Source organism: Mesoplodon bidens, assembly GCF_964165515.1.
Source record: "Mesoplodon bidens genome assembly, chromosome: 11".
Classification (NCBI taxonomy): domain Eukaryota; kingdom Metazoa; phylum Chordata; class Mammalia; order Artiodactyla; family Ziphiidae; genus Mesoplodon; species Mesoplodon bidens.
In genome coordinates, this window is record NC_138167.1 from 30,652,768 (window position 1) to 30,674,253 (window position 21,486).

At 38.5% G+C, this 21,486-nt stretch overlaps 1 protein-coding gene across 4 annotated transcripts in view; it reads right to left on the bottom strand.

Annotated features, from left to right (window-relative positions):
• RAB3IP (RAB3A interacting protein) overlaps positions 1-21,138 on the bottom strand; it is a 48,989-nt gene extending 27,851 nt beyond the window's left edge. For 2 of the 4 annotated variants that reach the window (XM_081250114.1, XM_081250112.1), the window contains exons 1-3: positions 21,020-21,138; positions 8,148-8,423; positions 7,183-7,441 (exon numbers count right to left, since the gene is read on the bottom strand). In XM_081250114.1, coding sequence (XP_081106240.1) covers positions 7,183-7,441; positions 8,148-8,398 — 510 coding nt within the window. In that variant the 5' untranslated portion in view covers positions 8,399-8,423; positions 21,020-21,138. Of the gene's footprint in view, positions 1-7,182; positions 7,442-8,147; positions 8,424-20,275; positions 20,577-21,019 lie in introns of those variants that run through there. The other 2 variants (XM_081250113.1, XM_081250115.1) reach the window with 2 other exon arrangements.
• Between the last annotated feature and the right edge of the window lie 348 nt (positions 21,139-21,486).

Sequence of the window (21,486 nt, forward strand, 5' to 3'; positions counted from 1 at the left end):
CTCTAAAATTTCACAATTTTATAATTATATATGAAATCTAAGTCAATTCATTCAACATTTCCTGAAATGTATCCCTCAGGATACAAAACCAAGTAAGATACTGCCCCCTTGAGAAGCTTCCAATCCTCAGAGCAATACATATGTCATTCACAAAGGCAAATTCTTGAATCATTCTCTACCATTTACCAAAGTAAACCTCACCCTGATTCTAAAGACCCTCTACAATATGTGCTCAGTTTCCCTTTTCAGAGTTATTACCCTTGATCTATACTCTAAAACTAGAGTTAAACTGGTCTGATTCATTCCTGTTTCATTCCCCAATTTAATCTCATCCACCTGGACTGGGCATAAATCTCTGACTCTTTATCTTTATGCTTCTAGGTCTAAATCAATCTACCCATATGAACTCAAATTTGTATTTCATGTGAATACTTTTTAGAATGTCATTTGTACTTTTCATTATCAGTACCTTATACTGTAAAATAGCTATTCGAAATTCACTCCTTCAACAAACATTAATTTAGTGCTAACAATGCATCAGGCATTCATCTAGGTGCTAGAAAGAGAAAAGGAATGAGGCCCAGTCCATGCTTTTCACAAAGCCATAGCCTACTGAGGGCAGCAAATCTTTAAACAGATTCACAAGGAAAACTGATAAGGGCTATTGTAGTGATGTGCACATATTAGAAAAAGTAGGAGCCTGCCAAACGTAAAGAGTAAAACAGTGTATTCCACGGTGGCTAAAGATGGGGAGGGGTGGATGCCACAGATAATATCAGAAAGTTAGGTTTATGGTGAGTCCTGAAAAGCCTTGGCTAACAAAGTGGAACTTACTGCAAAGAAAAGGGGAAATCATCCCAAAGGCAATGGGAAGTCACTGTGGTTAGGTTAAAAAAAAAAAAAAACTGGAGACAGGGAAGACAGTTGATTACTGAAGTATTTCAGGCAAGAGACACAGACTTAAGAGTAGTAGTACTAGAGAAAAGAAATTTGAGGGATATTTCAAACACAGAAAATCAGGACTCTATGATCAAGTATATTCCATCAAATTTAAGACTCATTAATTTTACGATAAACATTTTATACATCAAGAAAGAAAAAATGCTGGCAATGAAACTATGATCTGATGGGGTTTTTTTTTTCACTTAGAATTTTCATTTTGTACTTTATAGGAAGAACACTTTCAAACTGATGGAGACACAAATATTTATCGTATGTCATTCTCTTTTGTACCTTTCTCTTTGTTTTGATGTCCTATCATAGTGAGATCCTTTTAGGACATATAACCCGGTAATTCAGCACCCAGCTCACGTAATTCAACTGATTTAATAACAACATGTACGGCTACAGGCAAGTTAGCACACAATCAGGCAATGACAACTCTTATGACTGTTGCCTAGCTGGGAGCAATTTTAAAACTCATACTGATTTCAGAGACGTTAAAATGAGGGACAACGTACAACTAAGGATCAACGAAACATCACCACGCATACATGTCTTTTCTCCCCAACTAGTAAGCACCTTAAGAGTAGGGTAAAGTCTAAGTTATTTTTCCCTCTACAGGGCCTAATACAAGCTGTGAGAACTTTGGTTACTCAAGAAATGTTTGTTCATAAAAGAACACAATAAATGTTTATAAGCATCCTTGGTCACAGTTAGTAGGATCATGCTACACATGGATCTGTACGAGTATGTGTTTTGAATGACTTTCTCTGGCTGCAAGCTATTCCACCGGATTTTATTTTCTAAGTCATTTTCATTCTCTTTTAAGGAAGAAAAATTAAAAGTTGAAAGTAACACCTTATATCAGTAGGTCTCACACTTTAGTGAATATAAGAATCAATAGGGTGCTGTACACCAGAAACTAACACAACATTGTAAATCAATTATACTTCAATTAAAAAACAAAAAGGAGGGCTTCCCTGGTGGCACAGTGGTTAAGAATCCACCTGCCAATGCAGGGGACATGGGTTCGAACCCTGGTCTGGAAAGATCCCACATGCCGTGGAGCAACTGAGCCTGTGAGCCACAACTACTGAGTCTGTGTTTTAGAGTCCGCAAGCCACCACTACTGAGCCCGCATGCCACAACTACTAAAGCCCGTGCACCTAGAGCCCATGCTCCACAACAAGAGAAGCCACCACAATGGGAGGCCCACACACCGCAACAAAGAGTAGCCCCCACTCACTGCAAGTAGAGTAAGCCTGCTAGCAGCAACGAAGACCCAACACAGCCAAAAATAAATAAATAAATTTATATATATAAAAAAAAGAATCAGGGCTTCCCTGGTGGCACAGTGGTTGAGAGTCCGCCTGCCGATGCATGGGACACGGGTTCATGCCCCGGTCCGGGAAGATCCCACATGCCGCGGAGCGGCTGGGCCCGTGAGCCATGGCCGCTGAGCCTGCGTGTCCGGAGCCTGAGCTCCGCAACGAGAGAGGCCACAACAGTGAGAGGCCCGTGTACCGCAAAAAAAAAAAAAAAAAAGAATCAATAGCGTAGTTTATTGAAAATGCATATCCTCAAGCCTCAATACAATAATTGTGTTTCAAGAGAATCTGGGATAGACTCCAGGAATCTACATTTTAAAAGTGATGTACTAAAACCCAACTTCTGCCTCAGGATTCCACCAAAAGTTGTTCTTCAGCAATGACCTGTAGAAGGCCAAACAAGTGAAGGACTACATCACCACCTCTGGCATCCCCGCACCTGAAAATCAATAACCACATGGTTGCTCCCCCTACACACAGTATGGATTTGTTGCTGGTAAGTAGTTACTCCACCAAAGACTACATTTCCCAGCCCATCACACATTTAAGTATCAGCATGAAACTGGTTCACACCAATGGAATGTAAGTAAAAGTTATGTGTATCACTTCTAAGTCAAAGCTTTTTAGAAGCACGTGTGCTTTCTCCAAGTTTTCTTTTCCCTTCACTTCACTGGTTAGATACGATAATAAAACTCTAAAAGATTACAAAGGTCCAAGACAGAAGAAACATAGATCTCTGAATTATTTCACAAAGAATTACCTGTGAACTATGAACATTTGCTTTAAAGTGTTAAATGAATACAAATGAACTTCTATTAAGTCACTAAAATTTAGGGGTACAAGAAACTAGCACATCCCTAACTAATATATTATGCACGTGTGTCTACTTACACAACAGTGTAACTGCATACACATGTATATATTCATTTAATCAAGAGAATGTGTTGAGAAGCCATTATGTACTCAAGATATAATCATGAGCAAAAACACATGTAATCCTTATCCTCATGAAGCTCACAATTATTGAAGTGTATGTTTTAGTGTAGACTTCTGTGTTGGGGTTAACTGGGATGGGGCAGAGCAAACAATACAAATCAAGAAACAGAACTTTCACTCTCAACCAAGATAGAGTACCAGGGATCATATGTACCATCTTGCCTGACAGAACTAAAAAAAAAACAGAAAAAAATTGTGAAATGATTTTTAAGACATTAGACATCAGGCAAAAAAGACAGTCATCCTCCAGAAACAGGAAACAATAAAGTGAGGCCTATGATTTGTTCCAGCATTTCACCTGAAGAGATAAAAGCATTATTAGACAAGGATTAAATGTTATTAAACTGTATTTCATATGTTCAAGAAGCTAGAAGACAGACTAAGCATGTTAAACAAAACAAATGAAATACTTAAAAGACCCAATCAAACTTTCAGGGATGAAGACTAACATGTCTATGATAAAAAATACATCGTATAGAATTAACATATTAGATACTACAGGGAGAAAAATGAAGAGTAGGGACATTGAAGACACAGCAACAGAAATTACACACAATGAAACACAGAGAGAAAAAAGATTTTAAAAATAAATGAATAGAGCACCAGTGAGCTATGGGACAACTTTAAGCAGTTTAATGTACACATAATAGGAGTCCTGAAGGAGAGGAGACGTAGGGGAGGTAAGTAAATGTTTTTGAAGAAATAATAGCCCAAATTTCCCAATTTCTATGAAAACAAACAACCCACAAATTCAAGTAGCTCAACAAATTCCAAGTTCAAGAAACCCGAAGAGAACTGCACCAAGGCACACCATAACCAAATAGCTTACAGCCAGTGATAAAAAGGAATATCACATCACATGCAGAAAAACAAAGGTAAGGATAACAGCTGACTTCTCGTGAGAGACAGTGCAAGCTAGAAGACACTAGAGCAACATCTTTAAAGTACTAAAAGAAAAAAACTATCAACCTAAAATTCTTTACCCAGTGAAACTATATTTCAAAAGCAAAGGTGAAAAAAATCCTTTTAAAATATACAACAGCTGAAAATAATTTATCAGCAGCACACACATAACAAATATGTTAAAGGATGTCCTCCAAGCAGAAGGAAAATGGTATCAGATGGAAATCTGTATCCACATGAAGGAATGAAGAGCACTGGAAATAGTAACTATACGGGTAAATATGAGGATTCTTATGTTTAAATCCCTTTAAAAAATAACCAGCTGTTTAATGAAAGAAGAATTTAAATGTATTGTGGAATTTAAATAAAACATATAAAGAAGTAAAATTATGGCAATCACAGCACAAAAACTGAAAGGTGAAAACAGAAGTACAGTTGAGCCCTGAACAACATGGGTTTGAACTGCATGTGTCCACTTCTATGTGGATTTTTAAAAATAAATACATACTACAGTAGCACAGAATCCATGGTTGGCTGAATCCACGGATACAGAACCACATAAAGTCATATGCAGATTTTCAATTGCACAGGGGTCAATGCCCCTAACCCCACTCTGTCCAAGGGTCAACTGCATACTTTTGTAAAGTTCTTATACTGTATGTGAGATAGTATAATATTATCAGAACGTAGAGAGTGATAAGTTAAAGTTGTATACTACAAACCCTAAAGCAATCACTATATTAGCAAAACGAAGATATACAGCCAATAAGCCAAAGGAGGTAAGATGAAATCACAAAAACATATGGAATTAATCCAAAAGAAGGCATAAAAGGAGAAAAAAGGGAAAAAGAAACAGAAGAGACAAACAGAAAAAAAATAGTAAGATGGCAGATTTAAACCAAACTGTATCACATTAAATGTAAATAGTCTAACACAAACACACCAATTAAAAGGCAGAGATTATCAGAAAGGATAAAAAAACAAGATCTAATAATATCCTGCCTTCAAGAAAGCCCACTTTAGGGCTTCCCTGGTGGCGCAGTGGTTGAGAGTCCGCCTGCCCATGCAGGGGACACGGGTTCGTGCCCCGGTCCGGGAAGATCCCACATGCCACAGAGCGGCTGGGCCCGTGAGCCATGGCCGCTGAGCCTGCGCGTCCGGAGCCTTGCTCCGCAGCGGGAGGGGCCACAACGGTGACAGGCCCGCGAACCGCAAAAAAAAAAAAAGAAAAAAAGAAAGCCCACTTTAAATAGGGAGACAAAAATAGGTTAAGAGTAAAAGGATGGAAAAATGGTAACTTTCTGGCCACTCTTAAAAGAATAATCAGAATAAACAGAATGACTATTGACATAATTTTGATTCACGAGTTGCCATGAATTCAGGAAGTATTTTCATATTCAACAGTCCTTTCCAAGTCTTGAGCTCTAAGTAAGTAGTAATACTATCTTGTACTCTTCATAATAAAATTCACCATATGCATGTGTTCACACATCATTATCATTTCAATTACCTCGACAGTACTTCTAAATACAACAAACTAAATATTTCAAAAATAACTACAAACTTGAGCTAAGAAATTAGCAATGTATTCTGATCAATCAGTAACCACAATGTATTCCCAAAGATGGATATATATGTTCAATAGTTTACCTCTATATAAATTGTTATTTCACTTAATACTCTGTATTAAGATGAGAGTCTGAGCCAAATGACAGATGCCAAATATAGCCACATCTCACCACACCCCCTACCTTTCAGAAAAGATTAAAAAGGCTACTGATTTTTCCTTCTGATAAATATACATTCAACCAAAAATGTTTTAGCATATCTTCATGGATGCTTAACCATTAGCCATTCATTGAAGCATTATAAAGAGACATATATGCCAAGCATCATTCTGTATTATTCTAGGCACTGGGGATACAAAAATCAATGTTATGCTCTTGAGAGAAAAGTCTGGTGGGGAGAAGATGGGAATAAATGTTTGTAAAATGTCATAATATGCTGGAAATCATGTCACAGAATGTTTTCCCCATTGCTTCAATTTTCTAAATGTGCACTGGTCCATTTCACCTAAGTTGTGAAATTTATATACGTAGAGTTGTTCATATTATTCCTTTATTATACTTTCCATGTCTGCAGGGTCTGTAGTGATACCCTCTGTTTCATTCCTGCTATTGATAATGTGTCTTCTGTTCCTTTTTATCAGTCTTATTAGAGGTTTGTCAATTTTACTGATCTTTTTAAAGAACCAGCACTTTGTTTCATTCATTTTCTCTGGTTTTTCTGTTGTCAATTTCATTGCTTTCTGCTCTTTACTATTTCCTTCCTTCTGCTTGCTCCTGGTTTTATTTTGCTGTTCTTCTAGTTTCTTTAAGTGGGAGACTAGATTGTTGATTTGAAACTTTTCCTTTTTTCTAATGTATGAATATTTAGTGCTACATATTTTCCTTTAAAAATTTAATTACAGATGCAGAAAAAGAATGAGATATAGTCACAAATTGTGGAATAAACAGAAATTTAAAAGGTGAGCAAGTGAGAAACAGAACAAATTACTAGGAGAAGAAAATTCTCCAAGGTAAGGTACAGAATATATTCAAACCCAGCTGAATGGCAAGGCACTATCACTAAAACAGTTCCTCAAAACATAATGACTTGGACTGAATGGCTTCAAGTAAATAATCACAAAGTCAATTACATACAGAGAGGAAAAAACCCACACATGGAACATAACTCACCAAATTTGCATTACAGATAATGCAAGACAGGGAACAGGCAATGTAGGGGGGGCACAAAAAGAATTTAAGAATCTCTTTTTTCTAGTTTGTACTCTTAGATGAGCTTCTTTACTACTCAATTTCACAGATTCCTAAATGCTGCCCAACAGGAGCTGAGACTGTGCATATGCAAAAAATAAGTGTAGAACTGTAATGATTTCACTTGAGTTGCCCCCCATGGATAAATATTAATTTTGAATATAACATATGGAAGAATAAAATATCTTTTCGCTTACCCTCTGAGCTTTTGCAAGTTCTTCTTTTAATCTTTCATAGCCCTTTTCTCTAACTTCCAAAACAGATGGGCTTCGTAAGCGGGACAGACTATCAGTACTCAACCCAAAAATATCATCACTGCCATCACAAGCCTCTGTTATGGTAGCACCCTGTAAAAACTCCCTCTCTGCATTACAGTTGTCCTTCCTTGTAGTTAATTTAGTTAACCCAGCTGTGACTCCAGAGGTAGAACAAGGTGCTGGGTCTGTAACATGGATGCTGTAAAGGAGAGTTCAAAAAACATCAGCATGTGCTTAAATATAACTGGCATAAACACACGTCTATAACTGCATCATCCAATCTGTTCACCACTATATCTAATTAATAGCATGTCCTGAGCCAAAGCAACCACATTTCAAGTCCTTCATAGCCACACATGTCTAATGGCTATCAAATTAAACAGCACAGAAACAGAACATTTTCATCATCCCAGAAAGTTCTATTGGATAGTGCTACTCTAGAACAGGGGTCTGCAAACTAAATGAAGGATAAATCCAGCCTGCCACCTGTTTTTTAAGGCCTACAAGCCAAGAATGATTTTTATATTTTCAATGGTTGAAAAAAAACAATAATATTTTGTGGCACAAGAAAATTATATAAAATTCAAACTTCAGTGTCTATATATAAAGTCTTATTGGAGCGTATTCATTTACATACTGTCTACGGCTGCTTTCACACTTTAACAGCAGAGTCCAACAGTTGCAACAGAGACTGTGTAGCCCACAAAGCCTAAAATATTTACTATTTGGCTCTTTACATAAAAAGTTTGTGACCCCTGCTCTTGGGTATTAACATGTATTGCTCTTCATAAACAACCTTATATTATTCAAATTTTCTAAAACAATAAAACTTAAAATAAGTTAACCAAGCAAACTTTGTTTGTTTAATACAATACTCTAAAACAAGCATTTTGATGATCTCCTACCTGACACTAGATATTTCTGCACAATTTAAACGTCTGGGGGATGAATACACAGGTTGTGTAGGAAGGTCGGAAACATCTAAGGCATTAGCCTGGATAGGGGCGGAGCATAAAGCTGAAGGATGTGGCCGGTAGATGACACTTGGTGAGGTAGTCTGCTCTTGAGTTCCCGGTTCATACACACCAAGAAGGTCTGGAGAAGTAGGTGAAGCGAGGTTTACTTCATGGAAGCCTTCCAAGGGGTCATTAGCCATAGCAAATGCCTCATCATAGGATAACCTATGTTAAAAAGCAGGAAATTATTTTGAGATAGTGACATTTAAAATTAAGTTAAGATGTATATTTATAAAATGTGTTTAACAGTCCATTATAAACTATAAACTTACAACGAAAAGAGACAGCAAAGGAAAGAAACTACAATCATTTAAAATTTATTAAGTGATCTCAGACTATAAACACTACAGAAAGCAAACAATCTGATCCAGAATAAACTTGAAAGTGCTGGCTAACACTGTTACAGTGAGTAATTAATAAATATTTAACAATGAGGAATGAATAAAAATTTGCTTGATATTTTAAACTTTGCTATCATATGTGACTTTGGTTAGAATAAGGAGAAGAGGCAGTAAAGATAGAGACACATGTGTGTCGTTCAACTAACTGTTCTGTTCTGCCTCATACTGGCTCTGACTTTGGATGAGTCAGTGTTTTTTTCTCTTATTCTGAAATAATTTCAAATTTACATAAGAGTTGCAGAGCTCCTGTACATATTTCACCCAGATTATGAAACTATTAACATTTTCAAACCATTTGAGAATAGGTTTTAAGCATGATGCCCATTACCCCTTAATATCTCGGTGTATATATCCTAAGTAAACCATCACCAAAATCAGAATGTTAACACTGATCACTATTACCATCTAAACAACGGACCCCAATCAAAGTTCACTGATTATCCTAATAATGTTCTGGATAGGCCCAAGATCCAATCCAGGATAATGCATTACATTTCTCTAAGCCTTAAATTTCTCCTCTAATGGGATGAGAATGGGAATAATAATATTCCCTCCCTTCTCCAGGTTGCTGTGAGGATTAAGTCAGACAATCCACATAAAGTATTTAGTAGTGTACTATGTAACTGGCACAGAGTACAAATAAACATCTGTTATCAGTCAGCTGTTAGTAATAACATGTATGCTTCAGTTTCTCCATCAGTAAAAAATATTTCATGCAACTACACAATTATATAAAAAATTTACATGAAAACTAAAAAGTGTACCACTCAAGTTTTTCACTTGAAAAATATAAAGAAATCTTATAAACCTTTACTGATTTCCCACTGTCTATAGAATAAATTCCAAACTTGTTATCCAGAAAATCAAGGTCTTTTACGATCTGAATCCAATCTCTCTTCCCAATTTTTTTCTTTCCTACAATAGTACTTTGATAATCATGACTAATACTTTCCCAGAACTTCGAAAAATTCCCAAACACAAGCACCAATATACCATATAATTTCATCATAAAATACAAAAAAACTCCACCTCATTCATTAAACTGAAAAATTTTACTCTCACACTCAATAAAAAAAAGCGTTGAAAATAAGACAAGTAAAAGTAGTAAGCTACTTTTTATCTAAGAAAGGAGAAAATACAAATTTATTTATAAATATATATAATTATATATACTTTTTCATATGTACTTATATTTTAGAAATGAAATGATACACCAAAAGCTAATTAAAAAAAAAAACAGTTACCTTTAGGAAAGGGCGAGAACAGGAAGAGGAGACAGGCATAAAAGCTATACTTTTCCAAATGTACCCTGCTTTGTAGATTTGAATTTGAACTTGGAACCACGTAAATGATAAAAACAAAATTAGATTTTAAAAAATATCTAAAAATAAAACAAATGAATCTAGCTGTGTACTAACATGGTAGTTTTAACCAACATCAAAAAGAACTATTTCAAATGATTTTAAAACATAGTAATAAAACTGTATATCCCTAGTGGAATATATTCTAAGGTCAAAAGAAAGTTAAAAAAATCATACACTATTTTTAGTAATCATATTAGTAAGTAATGTTGATACTGTTATTCTGAAACTATTATAAAAGATAAAACAAATTATATTAATATCATTCAGAACTAAGAGTTTCAACATATGAGAAAAGAGATACAAATACAAAATCAAGGAATTTGAAACTCTGAAGTCCTAAATTTGAATCAGAAATATCAGGAAATTTTTTTCTATTTAAAAAGATGTCTACCTTTATCCATTGAAAAGGTATAACAACAGCAACCAACTCAGGAGCAATGAGTACCCCTTGTGCCCAGAGTAATACCATTTCCTACGAAAAAAGAACAAGGACTCCTCAGAGAAATGGCTGATTCCAAGCCCGGGGCAGTAATGTACAAAAAGACCTTGCAACATCTTGTTTTACCAGGAAGCAAGAAAGCTATCAAAGACTACTGGAGTGGTATCAAAAGGACTCCCACTAACCAAAGATGGGACAATCTGAACATCAAAAAGGATAATACCTGTAAAGAACAAAAAATAATTCTAAACCCATGAGTTCATGATTATACTAAAAATAAGACAAAACAAAACAATCTCACGGGTCCTTTTTTTTTTTTTTTTTTTTTTTTGCGGTATGCGGGCCTCTCACTGCTGTGGCCTCTCCCGTTGCAGAGCACAGGCTCCGGACGCGCAGGCTCAGCGGCCGTGGCTCACGGGCCCAGCCGCTCCGCGGCATGTGGAATCTTCCCGGACCGGGGCACGAACCCGTGTCCCCTGCATCGGCAGGCGGACGCTCAACCACTGCGCCACCAGGGAAGCCTCTCAGTGGTCCCTTTTGATCAGTGCTATGGAACAAATTCACTATTTTGAAAACTGGTAAAATAAAGCAAAGAATCCAGTATTTACCCTGACTTTCCTATACATTAAAGAACTAAATAGTTTATGAGGAAAAATTCTTCTTTTAAAAGAATCCCATTTAATAAATATAACTTTGCAATCTTAATGAAATAATGAGTCTAGGCAACACTTATCAATAACTATTAAAACCCTAAGGTAAAATCTGGGGCACTTTATAATTAATGGATCAGAATGACAGTACCTGAACTCACTGATGACATTATCACAAAAAGGGAGAAAATCAGACATTATGAGAATTATGTGGTAAAACAGGAAATGAACACTACCACCATCCATGAAGCATTCTTGCCCCCCAATAAGAAAAAAAGATCCCAATCCAATCAAGCCTTTAGGTCTTTATCAGTTTATAGGAAAGAGGCTAGAGGAACATACTAAAAATAACGTCTTCATCAGTTTATAGGAAATACAGAGCCTAGAGGAACATATTAAAAATAATACCATATGGACAAAAACAGCAAAATCTAGACTTTGGGAAACTTACAGCATAAACCACCTGGTTTTTTCAATAAATAAAAGTGGAAAAAAAGAGGGAATTTATAAAGAGACTTAAGGAGACATAATGAAATATAATGTATGGAACTTGTTTGAATTCTTATTTGAATTAACCAACTGTAAATCATATTATAAGATAATAAAGGGAACTTGAACACTGGATATTACTGTTATGATTATGAATTTTTGTCCATTTTTAGAGATAATGGTATGATGGTTACATAAAAAAAAATTCTTACCTTTTAGAGATACACACGGAAGTATTTATAGATGAAATAAAATTACCTGGATTTGCTTCAAAATAATCCAGGGGGAGAAGGAGGGTATGGGAAGCTGGGCCATGAAACTTCCAGTTCCCCCCAGTCACACAGGATTATAGGGTGGTTTCTCTCATAATAACAGCTAATATTTACTGAGCATTTACTAAATATCAGGTATAGTTCCAGTACATGTACAGTTGAGGAAGCTGCAGCTTAGGGTAGCCAGTATTAAAACCTACGTCTGGGACTTCCCTGATGTTCCAGTGGTTAAGATTTTGCCTTCCAATGCAGGGGGTGCAGGTTCAATCCCTGGTCCAGAAGCTAAAATCCCACATACCTCACAGCCAAAGAACCAAAACATAAAACAGAAGCAATATTGCAACAAATTCAATAAAAGACTTTAACAATAAATAAATAAAAATAAATAAATAAAACCTATGTCTGTTGGACTCCAGAGTCCTAGCTCTTCACCACCACACCACACTAGTACTACTAGAATTGCTTTGCCTTTCCACTGTTAGATGGTTCATGTAAAAATGTTTCTCCTTAAGCTGAATTAAAATCCATCATTCCTGCAACATCCACCCTATTTTTCCTATAAACACTCAACTATTCTTTCAACAAATATTCATTGAGAGTCTACTATGTGCCAGGCTCTGGGGAAAGAAGATGATACATCATCTCTGCTCCCAAAGAGTATCAATATAGTAGGAGACACTGACAGTGGCAATGATAGTGTGATAAATGCTATAGAATATGCAAAGGCTACTAAGAGACCACACAGGAGGGGCAAATAAATCAGAAGGAAAGGACTCCCAGAAAAAGTGAAGCCAAAGAAAAGACCCAAAGAAGAGGAGGAAATAATGAGAAAGATAAACCCCCTGGAAGGACTTTCCAGGCATGTCTAAAGTATGAAAGCAGAGTATTTATGGAAAACACAAATGTTGCATAAACTGGAGCACAGGCTAGGAACATAAGACCCAAACCTCAAAGAAAGGCAGGTTTCTGCTTCTATCAAGTTACTGGGTCAATGTGTGCCTAGGTTCTCTCATCTAGAAATCTGTAGCTCGGTCTTCTTCCTCACAGGGTGAGAATTAAAAGAGAAATGCAAGTAGTATTTCGTAGAGGAGAGCGCCTCTGAGCAGTGCCTCTACCCACAACACACTGTTTAAATTCCAGTCACTCCCGAAAAGGAGATTATTTTAAGATTAAATGTAGTCCCTTTATCAAGCATGTGAAATTTCCATAAAATGTTTAGCTTAGCTGGTAATGAGCTGCCAATCAGACTAATCTGAAACTCTTTTGCTCTTTCAAATGGTACATGGAAGCTTTAAGATTTATTTTGTATTCAGAGTTCTTATATGAATAACATAAACTACTTTTAAGCAGTAGTACTCTTTGCGTTAAGTAATAAGTAATTAAAAAAACTAATTTCAAGTGGAGATTATCCCAATTCATAAACTAAACTTGTCAAGGATCACTAAAAATGAGTAAAAAGGACAAGAGCATTGAATTCTTATGGGTGACTTACCAACACAGCTTGGATGGCTTTACTATTACTCAGCTTTAAGTACTAAAGCTGATTTCCAATTTTAAAAACGTTGATCAAAACCATTTGCTTCTGATTTCTAGTGTGCATTTCACGCTATTTCTTCTTTGCAGAAGTCAGCACTACCACAGCAAAAACAGCAGTCAGTATGTACGGACAGTTAACTATGTGTTGTTAAGAACTTCACGTGTATTAACTCATTTAATGAACGCCTAGAAAAACTCTTAATGCTTTATATACGTATTAAATATATTTTATACGTATATTATTTTAGTATAAGATAAGTGTACTTAATAATTTTTATCAATTATATTTATTCTAGTTGGAATGGAAGATGTCTGCCAGCTTCAACTCCTCAGGGCAAATGCTGGTACTAAGTTCTGAGAACACAGATATGAAAATGGACTAAAAAGAAGGTGCAGGGCTTCCCTGGTGGCGCAGCGGTTGAGAGTCCGCCTGCCGATGCAGGGGACACGGGTTCGTGCCCCGGTCCGGGAAGATCCCACATGATGCGGAGCGGCTGGGCCCGTGAGCCACGGCCGCTGAGCCTGCGCGTCCGGAGCCTGTGCTCCGCAACGGGAGAGGCCACAACAGTGAGAGGCCCGCATACCGCAAAAAAAAAAAAAAAAAAAAAAAAAGAAGGTGCACAGCCTATCATGAACCACTAAATGATTACCCTGTGGGTTGGCGGGGAGAGGAGGAAGAGAATGTTTCAAGGAGAAGTAAAATATAAGTTAGATTTGAAATGCTGAATAAGAGTCTGTAGGTGGGCTAGGCAAGGAAATACGACAGGACAGTCAAGGAATAAGGGTTTGGCACTAATGAAACTAACCAAAAAAAACAAAGAGTGACAGAAAATCAGGCTGGAGAGGCAGATATGCGACAGATAATTAAAAGCTTCATTTAACGTGGAAACTGCTGCTTGGAGTTTATCCAAGAGATTCTCAGATCTACGTTTTAGGAAGTACAGATGTACTGTGATGTCATTAGAAAAATGACTCCCGAGGACTTTAACTAGAGAGAGGAGACTAGAGGCAACTGGTTAAGAGGTTATTGCAACAGGCTAGGCAAGAGATTATGAAGGTCTGATCTAATGCCAACATCACGCATTGCAAATGAGGAGACGGAGGCATATTTATCTATATATATGAAAAACATTCAGAACAATTCATTTATATTTCTACATATACACACATATGCATTACATTACATTCTATATGTGTGACATATACACATTTACATTATGTACATTATTCTGTTATTCCTCACAGCATCCCTTTGAAATGATTCTTATGTCTATTTTACAGGTATAGAAACTGAGGATCAGAGAGATTAATTTTGTCGAGGTCAAACAGTCAATAAACAACAGAGCTAGGATTCAAGCCCTGGTGCGTCTGACTCCAACACCTGACTCCACTACATCTAAGAATCACTTAAAAGGTAAAACTGATTGGAGGTCAGGGGTAAGACTCAGATAAAGGTTACATCAAGACAGAGGATCTCTAAGGCAGTCTTACCCAACCAACCATAAGAAGAGAACAATCCAAATAGAAGAATCCTATTTAATCTCTGAACGCTTGTTTAATTTCAGAAAGAAAAAAACTAAAGTTTCTCTAATGCACTGCTATTGAATGAGCATTTGCTATTATTTTGTGTTCTTTCTGGGTTTTTTCCTATATTCTCTTTGTTATCATCATTTCCTTATCTATTTTGCTGCCTTGCTGGGGTTTAAAATAAATACTTATTCAGCCCCTTATAGTTCTTTTTTTTTCTTTTCTTTTTTTTTTTTTTTTTTTCGGTATGCGGGCCTCTCACTGCTGTGGCCTCTCCCGTTGCGGAGCACAGGCTCCGGACGCGCAGGCTCAGCGGCCATGGCTCACGGGCCCAGCTGCTCTGAGGCATATGGGATCTTCCCGGGCCGGGGCACGAACCCGTGTCCCCTGCATCGGCATGCGAACTCTCAACCACTGCGCCACCAGGGAAGCCCCCCTTATAGTTCTTGATGGGGAGGGGAGGAATAGCATATAAATAAAAATCAACAAAAGCCTGATTTTACTATAGTGGCCTCATGATGTATTCAAAAACAGTGTGGGTATTTGATACTAAGGAATTAGTGTTCATTTTTTAAAGTGTGCCATAGTATTGTAGCTAACTGCCCTTATCTTTTAGAGATACATACTGAAATATTTACAGATGAAATTATATAATTCCTGGAATTTGCTCAAAATAGTACAGGAGGGGGAATAATACAGGGAAGTATATGGGGCAGGACTGACGGTTGCTGATGGGCTAGATGATGGGAAATTTGAGGTTCATCATACTTTTGCATCTACTTATTGTATTTTTAATTCTCAATAATCAGAAAGTTTTGAGATTTATTCAAATACTGTATAAAGGAAGAAAAAACAAAACAAAAAGGTGTATATATAAAAAATAATTTTCTCATTAACTTTCCCTATAATTATAAAGTTGGTTTTCCAAACTAACATTTTGGTTGTAGCAAAAAAAAAAATCCCACATTTACATTTTAGGAAGCAGTCTATGTTTATAAGTGTGAATTTAATTCATAACCCAAGGGAAATATTAGTCAGATGGTCTGTCAAGCTCACAATCTTCCCACTCTTATTAAAACAGACCACAAATTAATTTCCATTTACTAATTCCACAGGATTTAAATGTACAACCTAACATATTGAGAGATGTTAGTTATTGCAGATTTTTAAAATTAAAGGTTTTCAGAAAATTCTCAGAACTTACTGGGTTACTGTATTTAATTACAAATTCTTGGAACAAAAATGTAAAAAATAATTGTTTTCCAGGTTTCTTCTTCTTAAAAGTGTAAGCCTCTTTATCTTATGTATGTAAGAATATGTCAACTAAATATTCAATAGGCACTGAAGTATATATTGACTGGATAAATAAACAGTAAGATTCTTTAGAGAGGGAATAAATAGCAGAGCAGCGAAGAGTAGAGATAGTGACTCCCGGCCACCTTTAAAAATTAGAGATAAAACAGCAAGTACCCTGCAGCAAGATTGATGAAACTGAATTTTTAAAGTTTGGGGAAACCTGAGCATTTGATCAAACGAGCTTCAGAAAACCTTCTTTCTAGCTCAGATTCTGTTATTAACTGGCTGTGTGAACTTGGGCAAGTCACTTAATTTCTCTGAGCTTCAGTTTCAACATCTATAACAGTGGTGTTATCTCCCCTGCCTACATTTGAGAAAATCAAATGGCTTAACTGTCAATGTAAAAATGTTCTGAAGATTGTAAAGCATAACACAAATGTATAATATCTATAAAGACCTAAGAAGGAATAAATGATGGGGAAAATAACAAGAGCACAGAAAGGAGTCTGTCTTACAAAACAGAAGGGATCCTTGTTTATCCTAGATAAAGGAGAAGGAAGGGGAAATCAAGTCCTTCTGAGGTATAGTGTTCAAATATAATTCTCTTCCAAACAGGAAATTAATTAATGCACATTTACTTACTGTTTTTCTAACTTACTTTAGTTGTTCTTTTATACTTTATCCTGATCTGTCAATCAGATGTCCACAAACAAATACTCAATACTATTATCTGGACACATCAAATGACAATTCACTTATTTAATTGGTTCTAAGCTATCATCAGTATGCTCCTTTACAGCTGTTAACTATAAGCAACAAACCTCTCAAACTTGAACTATTTCAATAATTTCCATTCTTTTCCCTCTAAGTAATCTTAGCTTATGGTTATAGCTATGGAATTTCGTGTTGTTGATATCCTAAGATAAATCAATAGTACTTTTTCACTTTTTTCTATATACAGTTGAAGCTTATGAAACTACCTCATTTAGCTTGAAGTTGAAAGGGAAAGCAGAAGGGAAACAGAGATGGCAAGTTAATGTTACCTGTTGTAAGTAACCCCTCCCCTTCCCTTAGTCCCCTCAATTCCCACTTTGAACACTCATTTCCATTTCTACTGCTAGATCAATTTCAATACATCCTAACATTTTTTTCTCACTGACCATCCATCACCAAACAGCACAGCACCTACTGGGTTCCAGGCCCAATGCTAAAGCCATAAAATGGGGTAAGATAAATTAAAGCCCTGCCCCCAAAGCATGTGTACACTAGAAAAAGACACCTCATTGTTAACAAACGTTTACAAACACAATGTAAATATCAAAATAAATACCAAAATAGAGGCATATACTCCATGCTTTGGAAGCATAAAAGAAAAAAAAGATACGTACTACATGGCAAAGGTAAGGACAGCAGTACAGAAAAAAAAAAGAAACTAGCTAGAAAGGAGTTTTCAAAAACTCAGATATTTTATTTTAGGATATCAGGTGTATTTAGGTAATTCATTTAGTAACCAATTTACTATGCTTTGTTGAACTACATCTTGACTAGCACTATATAGGGCAAAGGTTTAGTTTGAAAAGGTGCACTCCCCTCAGAATAGCCTCAAAGACTTCCCTCAACACACAAGTACCTCTACCAACTCATCCTTCCTTCCTCCCCACTCTCCAACTATTCTAGCACTGTGTCTTATCTGGCACTCATTAAAATTACAAGAACAACATATGTGAAAGTGCTTTCTAAATTTTGAGGAACTTACAAAAGATATGGGAATGATCACACAGCCCACCTTCCAGATGCCTTAAAAAGTCTTTCCTTTAAGCCCCACTGTGACTTGCAGAGTAGATACTCAATGGATATTTGATTTAAAAATCTCCAGCGATACATTAAGAATTACTTATTACACCAATATTAAGTATCTCATAAAAGCTAAATTAAAACCAATTCTTCAGTATTACAACCTATGCATGAAGAAATAGTAGAGTGTAGTGGTTAAGATCATGGACATCAAAGACGAACTACCAGACTCCTAATTTAGTGCCCTCACTTAATTAGCTTTGACCTTAAGCATCCATTACCTTAAGCTCCATAACCGCTCAGTGCCTCAACCTTCCCAACTGTAAAATGGGATAAAGTATTACCTAACTCCTAGGTCACTGTGAGAATAAATGAGTTGGCATAGTGTTTACACCAGAACCTGATACACCATAAGCTCTAGACTCCGTAGTAGCAGCAGCAGTGCTGGTTGTCACCATCATTAGAAAACTTGGATATTTTTTAACCAGAAATAAAAATAATAATAACACTTTTCATCTATGTGTCTTCTTATAGTCACAAAGCTCTTTTACAGAAGGGGTAGTTCAGGAATGGAAGGAGCAAAACTGGTATGAGTTCCATTTGGGGCAGTCCCTCTCAGTGTTTAATCCTGGCTCTGCCATTAGGCAGCTATAGGACCACCGACAACTAAGTAACCAGAGGCAAGTTATTTCACTTCTCTGACCCTCAGTTTCCTGGTTTGTAACATGCAACACCACCACCTATACTCCAGGAATGTGCTGAGGCCTAGAGGAGTCAAGGTACTTGAAGTAACAAGCAGGATGCATGGCACACTGTTGCGTTAACATCTGTTCCTCTCCTCCACCTCCCACGTGGAGTATCTCATTTAATTCTCATCCCACCATTATGAAGTTCATATTAGGTTGAGCCATATTAAAAACAGCTGAATACTGGCAAATTCATATGGTTCAACCTAACACTACATCCATTTACAAATGGAGAAAACAAGCTCAGAGGTTAAATGCTTTACTCAAGGTCATATGCATGGTAAGTAATGGAGCTAAAACTTTAAAAATAGAAAGTTTTTCATTAAAATTGGTTCAGCGAGTCCTGTTCAGAAAGCGAGGGGGAAAAAGGTAAACTAACTACAATAATACATGTGAAACTACTGTAACCTACAAGTTTTTGTTCTGCCATATCAGAAAACAAAATGATGATGTAGATTGTCTTCTAAGACTCTTTCAATTTAAAAAATTATTTGTAGAGTGTCTATGCGTGTGTTGCAGAGGTTGAGGGTTTAGTGAAAATTAAAGGAAAATAATATCATCAAGAAAGCACATGCATAACTACGCCAATTCAAAAAGCACAGCTGGATCTAATTAGAAACTCCACGAATTAACAAATTCACAAAGCAGCTGAACATCAAATATCCACCCTGGTGAAAAGTCAGAGATATTCCATACCACAGATGAGGTGTTCGCCAAACACCCAAGGAAGAGTTACACTAAATGTATCCACTTTGGTTCACAAAGGTATGTACCAACATATAATATTACTGAAATGGAAAAAGAAAAAAATGAAAAGGCTTTTCTTCTAATAGTAAGACATACACTACTGTAGTACAACTGTATAACTGCTAAGTTTGTTTCTATACATTCCACAAGGGCTTTAGGATTATATCACATAAACCATATTTAGGATACATGTCTGTCCAAACATGAAGTGTCCTATCAAAATGCACGGCACTAGTAAATAAATAGCAAATGTTAACAGAACAAGGCGCCATAAAAGTGGTGGAATATTTACCAGTATCAAATATTTACTATGATTGGTCTACAAATCTGTTCTGCCTCTTTTCTCCTTGAAGTGCCATTCACCATTTTTTTCTTCTTTAAAAGGGCATGAACAACAAAATAGGAATGAGGATAATGAACAGAAACCAGGTCTTTCAATAGATTTACAATAGAACGGTTTTGTTTTTAATCCTCTTATCGGCCTCTCCTCCAATTATGTAATCATTCCACGGCAAAAGATTACATGGCTGTTTCCCTACGCTGCAAGGAATAAGTTGGAGGGGGAAACAGAAGAGTAGGAAACAGGTATCCTCAGAATATGCTACATTTCCACGAAACTAAACTGCTTCTTCGGAATCAGTATTAACTGAGCGCTCTTAATTTTCAAGACCTTACCCTTTAGCCATTACAGATTTTTTTTCTTTTTTAAATCCCATAACAACTGACAACTCTTCACGTGCTGCAGAGTCCACCTACCACCATCACTTCGAGTCCATTAAGCTCTCTTTTCCCCGGGCGGTCGGAGCGAGTCATACACGCTGGAAGGGCTGTGTAATTACAATTACATCTGTGCAGCTCGCCTCAACTCCCCGAAACAAAAGTCAGGCTGAACTGAGCTGCCTCCTAAGGCGCGATCCTGGGTGCTGGCTCTTGCCCACCAGGTTTCGCCGAAACCTCCCGAGGGTGACCTACCTCTACGCTTCAACTCGGTGCCCCGCTCGCCGTCTCCTAAGACCCCCGGTCCACGCCTACTGCCTCGCCCCGTCCAGCGCCGGCCTCCAGACTTGTTCGCGAACTCTCCTTACAGCCCCCTCCGCAACCCCGGGCCCCCAGCTCCCGGCTGCGCGCGCCCAGCCGACAGGTAACCGGGCGCCGGGCTCCCAGCCTCAGCGCTCGGGACCGCGCAGTTAATGAGTAACGCGCCGGGGCCCGGGGAGGAGCCGCCGCCGCCCGCCGCCACCAGCGGCCCCAGGGGGCGCCCAGATGCCCCGAGGCGCCGAGCCCCCGCCGCCGCCTCCGCCGGGGTCCCGGAGCCCGCGAGCCCAGGCGGGGGAGCGCGCTCGCTGGGCCAGGACAGTCGGCCGGGTCCCCGCGCGCCGCGCCCTCACCTGCACCTGCCGCGGCCGCCCCTCCAGGCCGGCTCGCGGGCGGCGGGCGCGCGGGCACGGAGGGGGGCGGTGCTCCGCGCCCCGGGCCTCTCCTTCCCGCGGACGCACTCACCTGACCAACCCACCGCGGCCGCGGCCGGCGCTCAGGGGCGCGTGCAGAACCGCACACAACGCGCCCCGAAGGAGTCACAGGCGGAGGAGAACGGCGGGCCGACGCCGCTACACTCAGCCGCGGCGGGTGCACTACCGGGGGGAGCCGCCGAGGGAGCGCGGGACTGCGCCTGCGCCGGGAGCGGGGCTGACAGCCGGGAGCGGTCCGGCCCCGCGGAGCGAAGGCGGGGATGGGGGCGGGGCGGGCGTGGGGCTGGTGGGGCCGACGCGCTCCCGCGCCCCCTGGCGACAGCCGGGGCTTTCGCAGGTGCCCGGCGCGGGCCCCAGGTGCCTCCGCGGGCGGTTTCCTTGGGAACAGGGCGAGCTGGCGCTAAGCCTTGTTGCCCTGGGCTCGACAGGCGGTCTCGGGTTCACTTCGAGTGTGTTGGGCTCTCCAGGAGTCGGAAAATGAACCTTCGATGTGAGTTG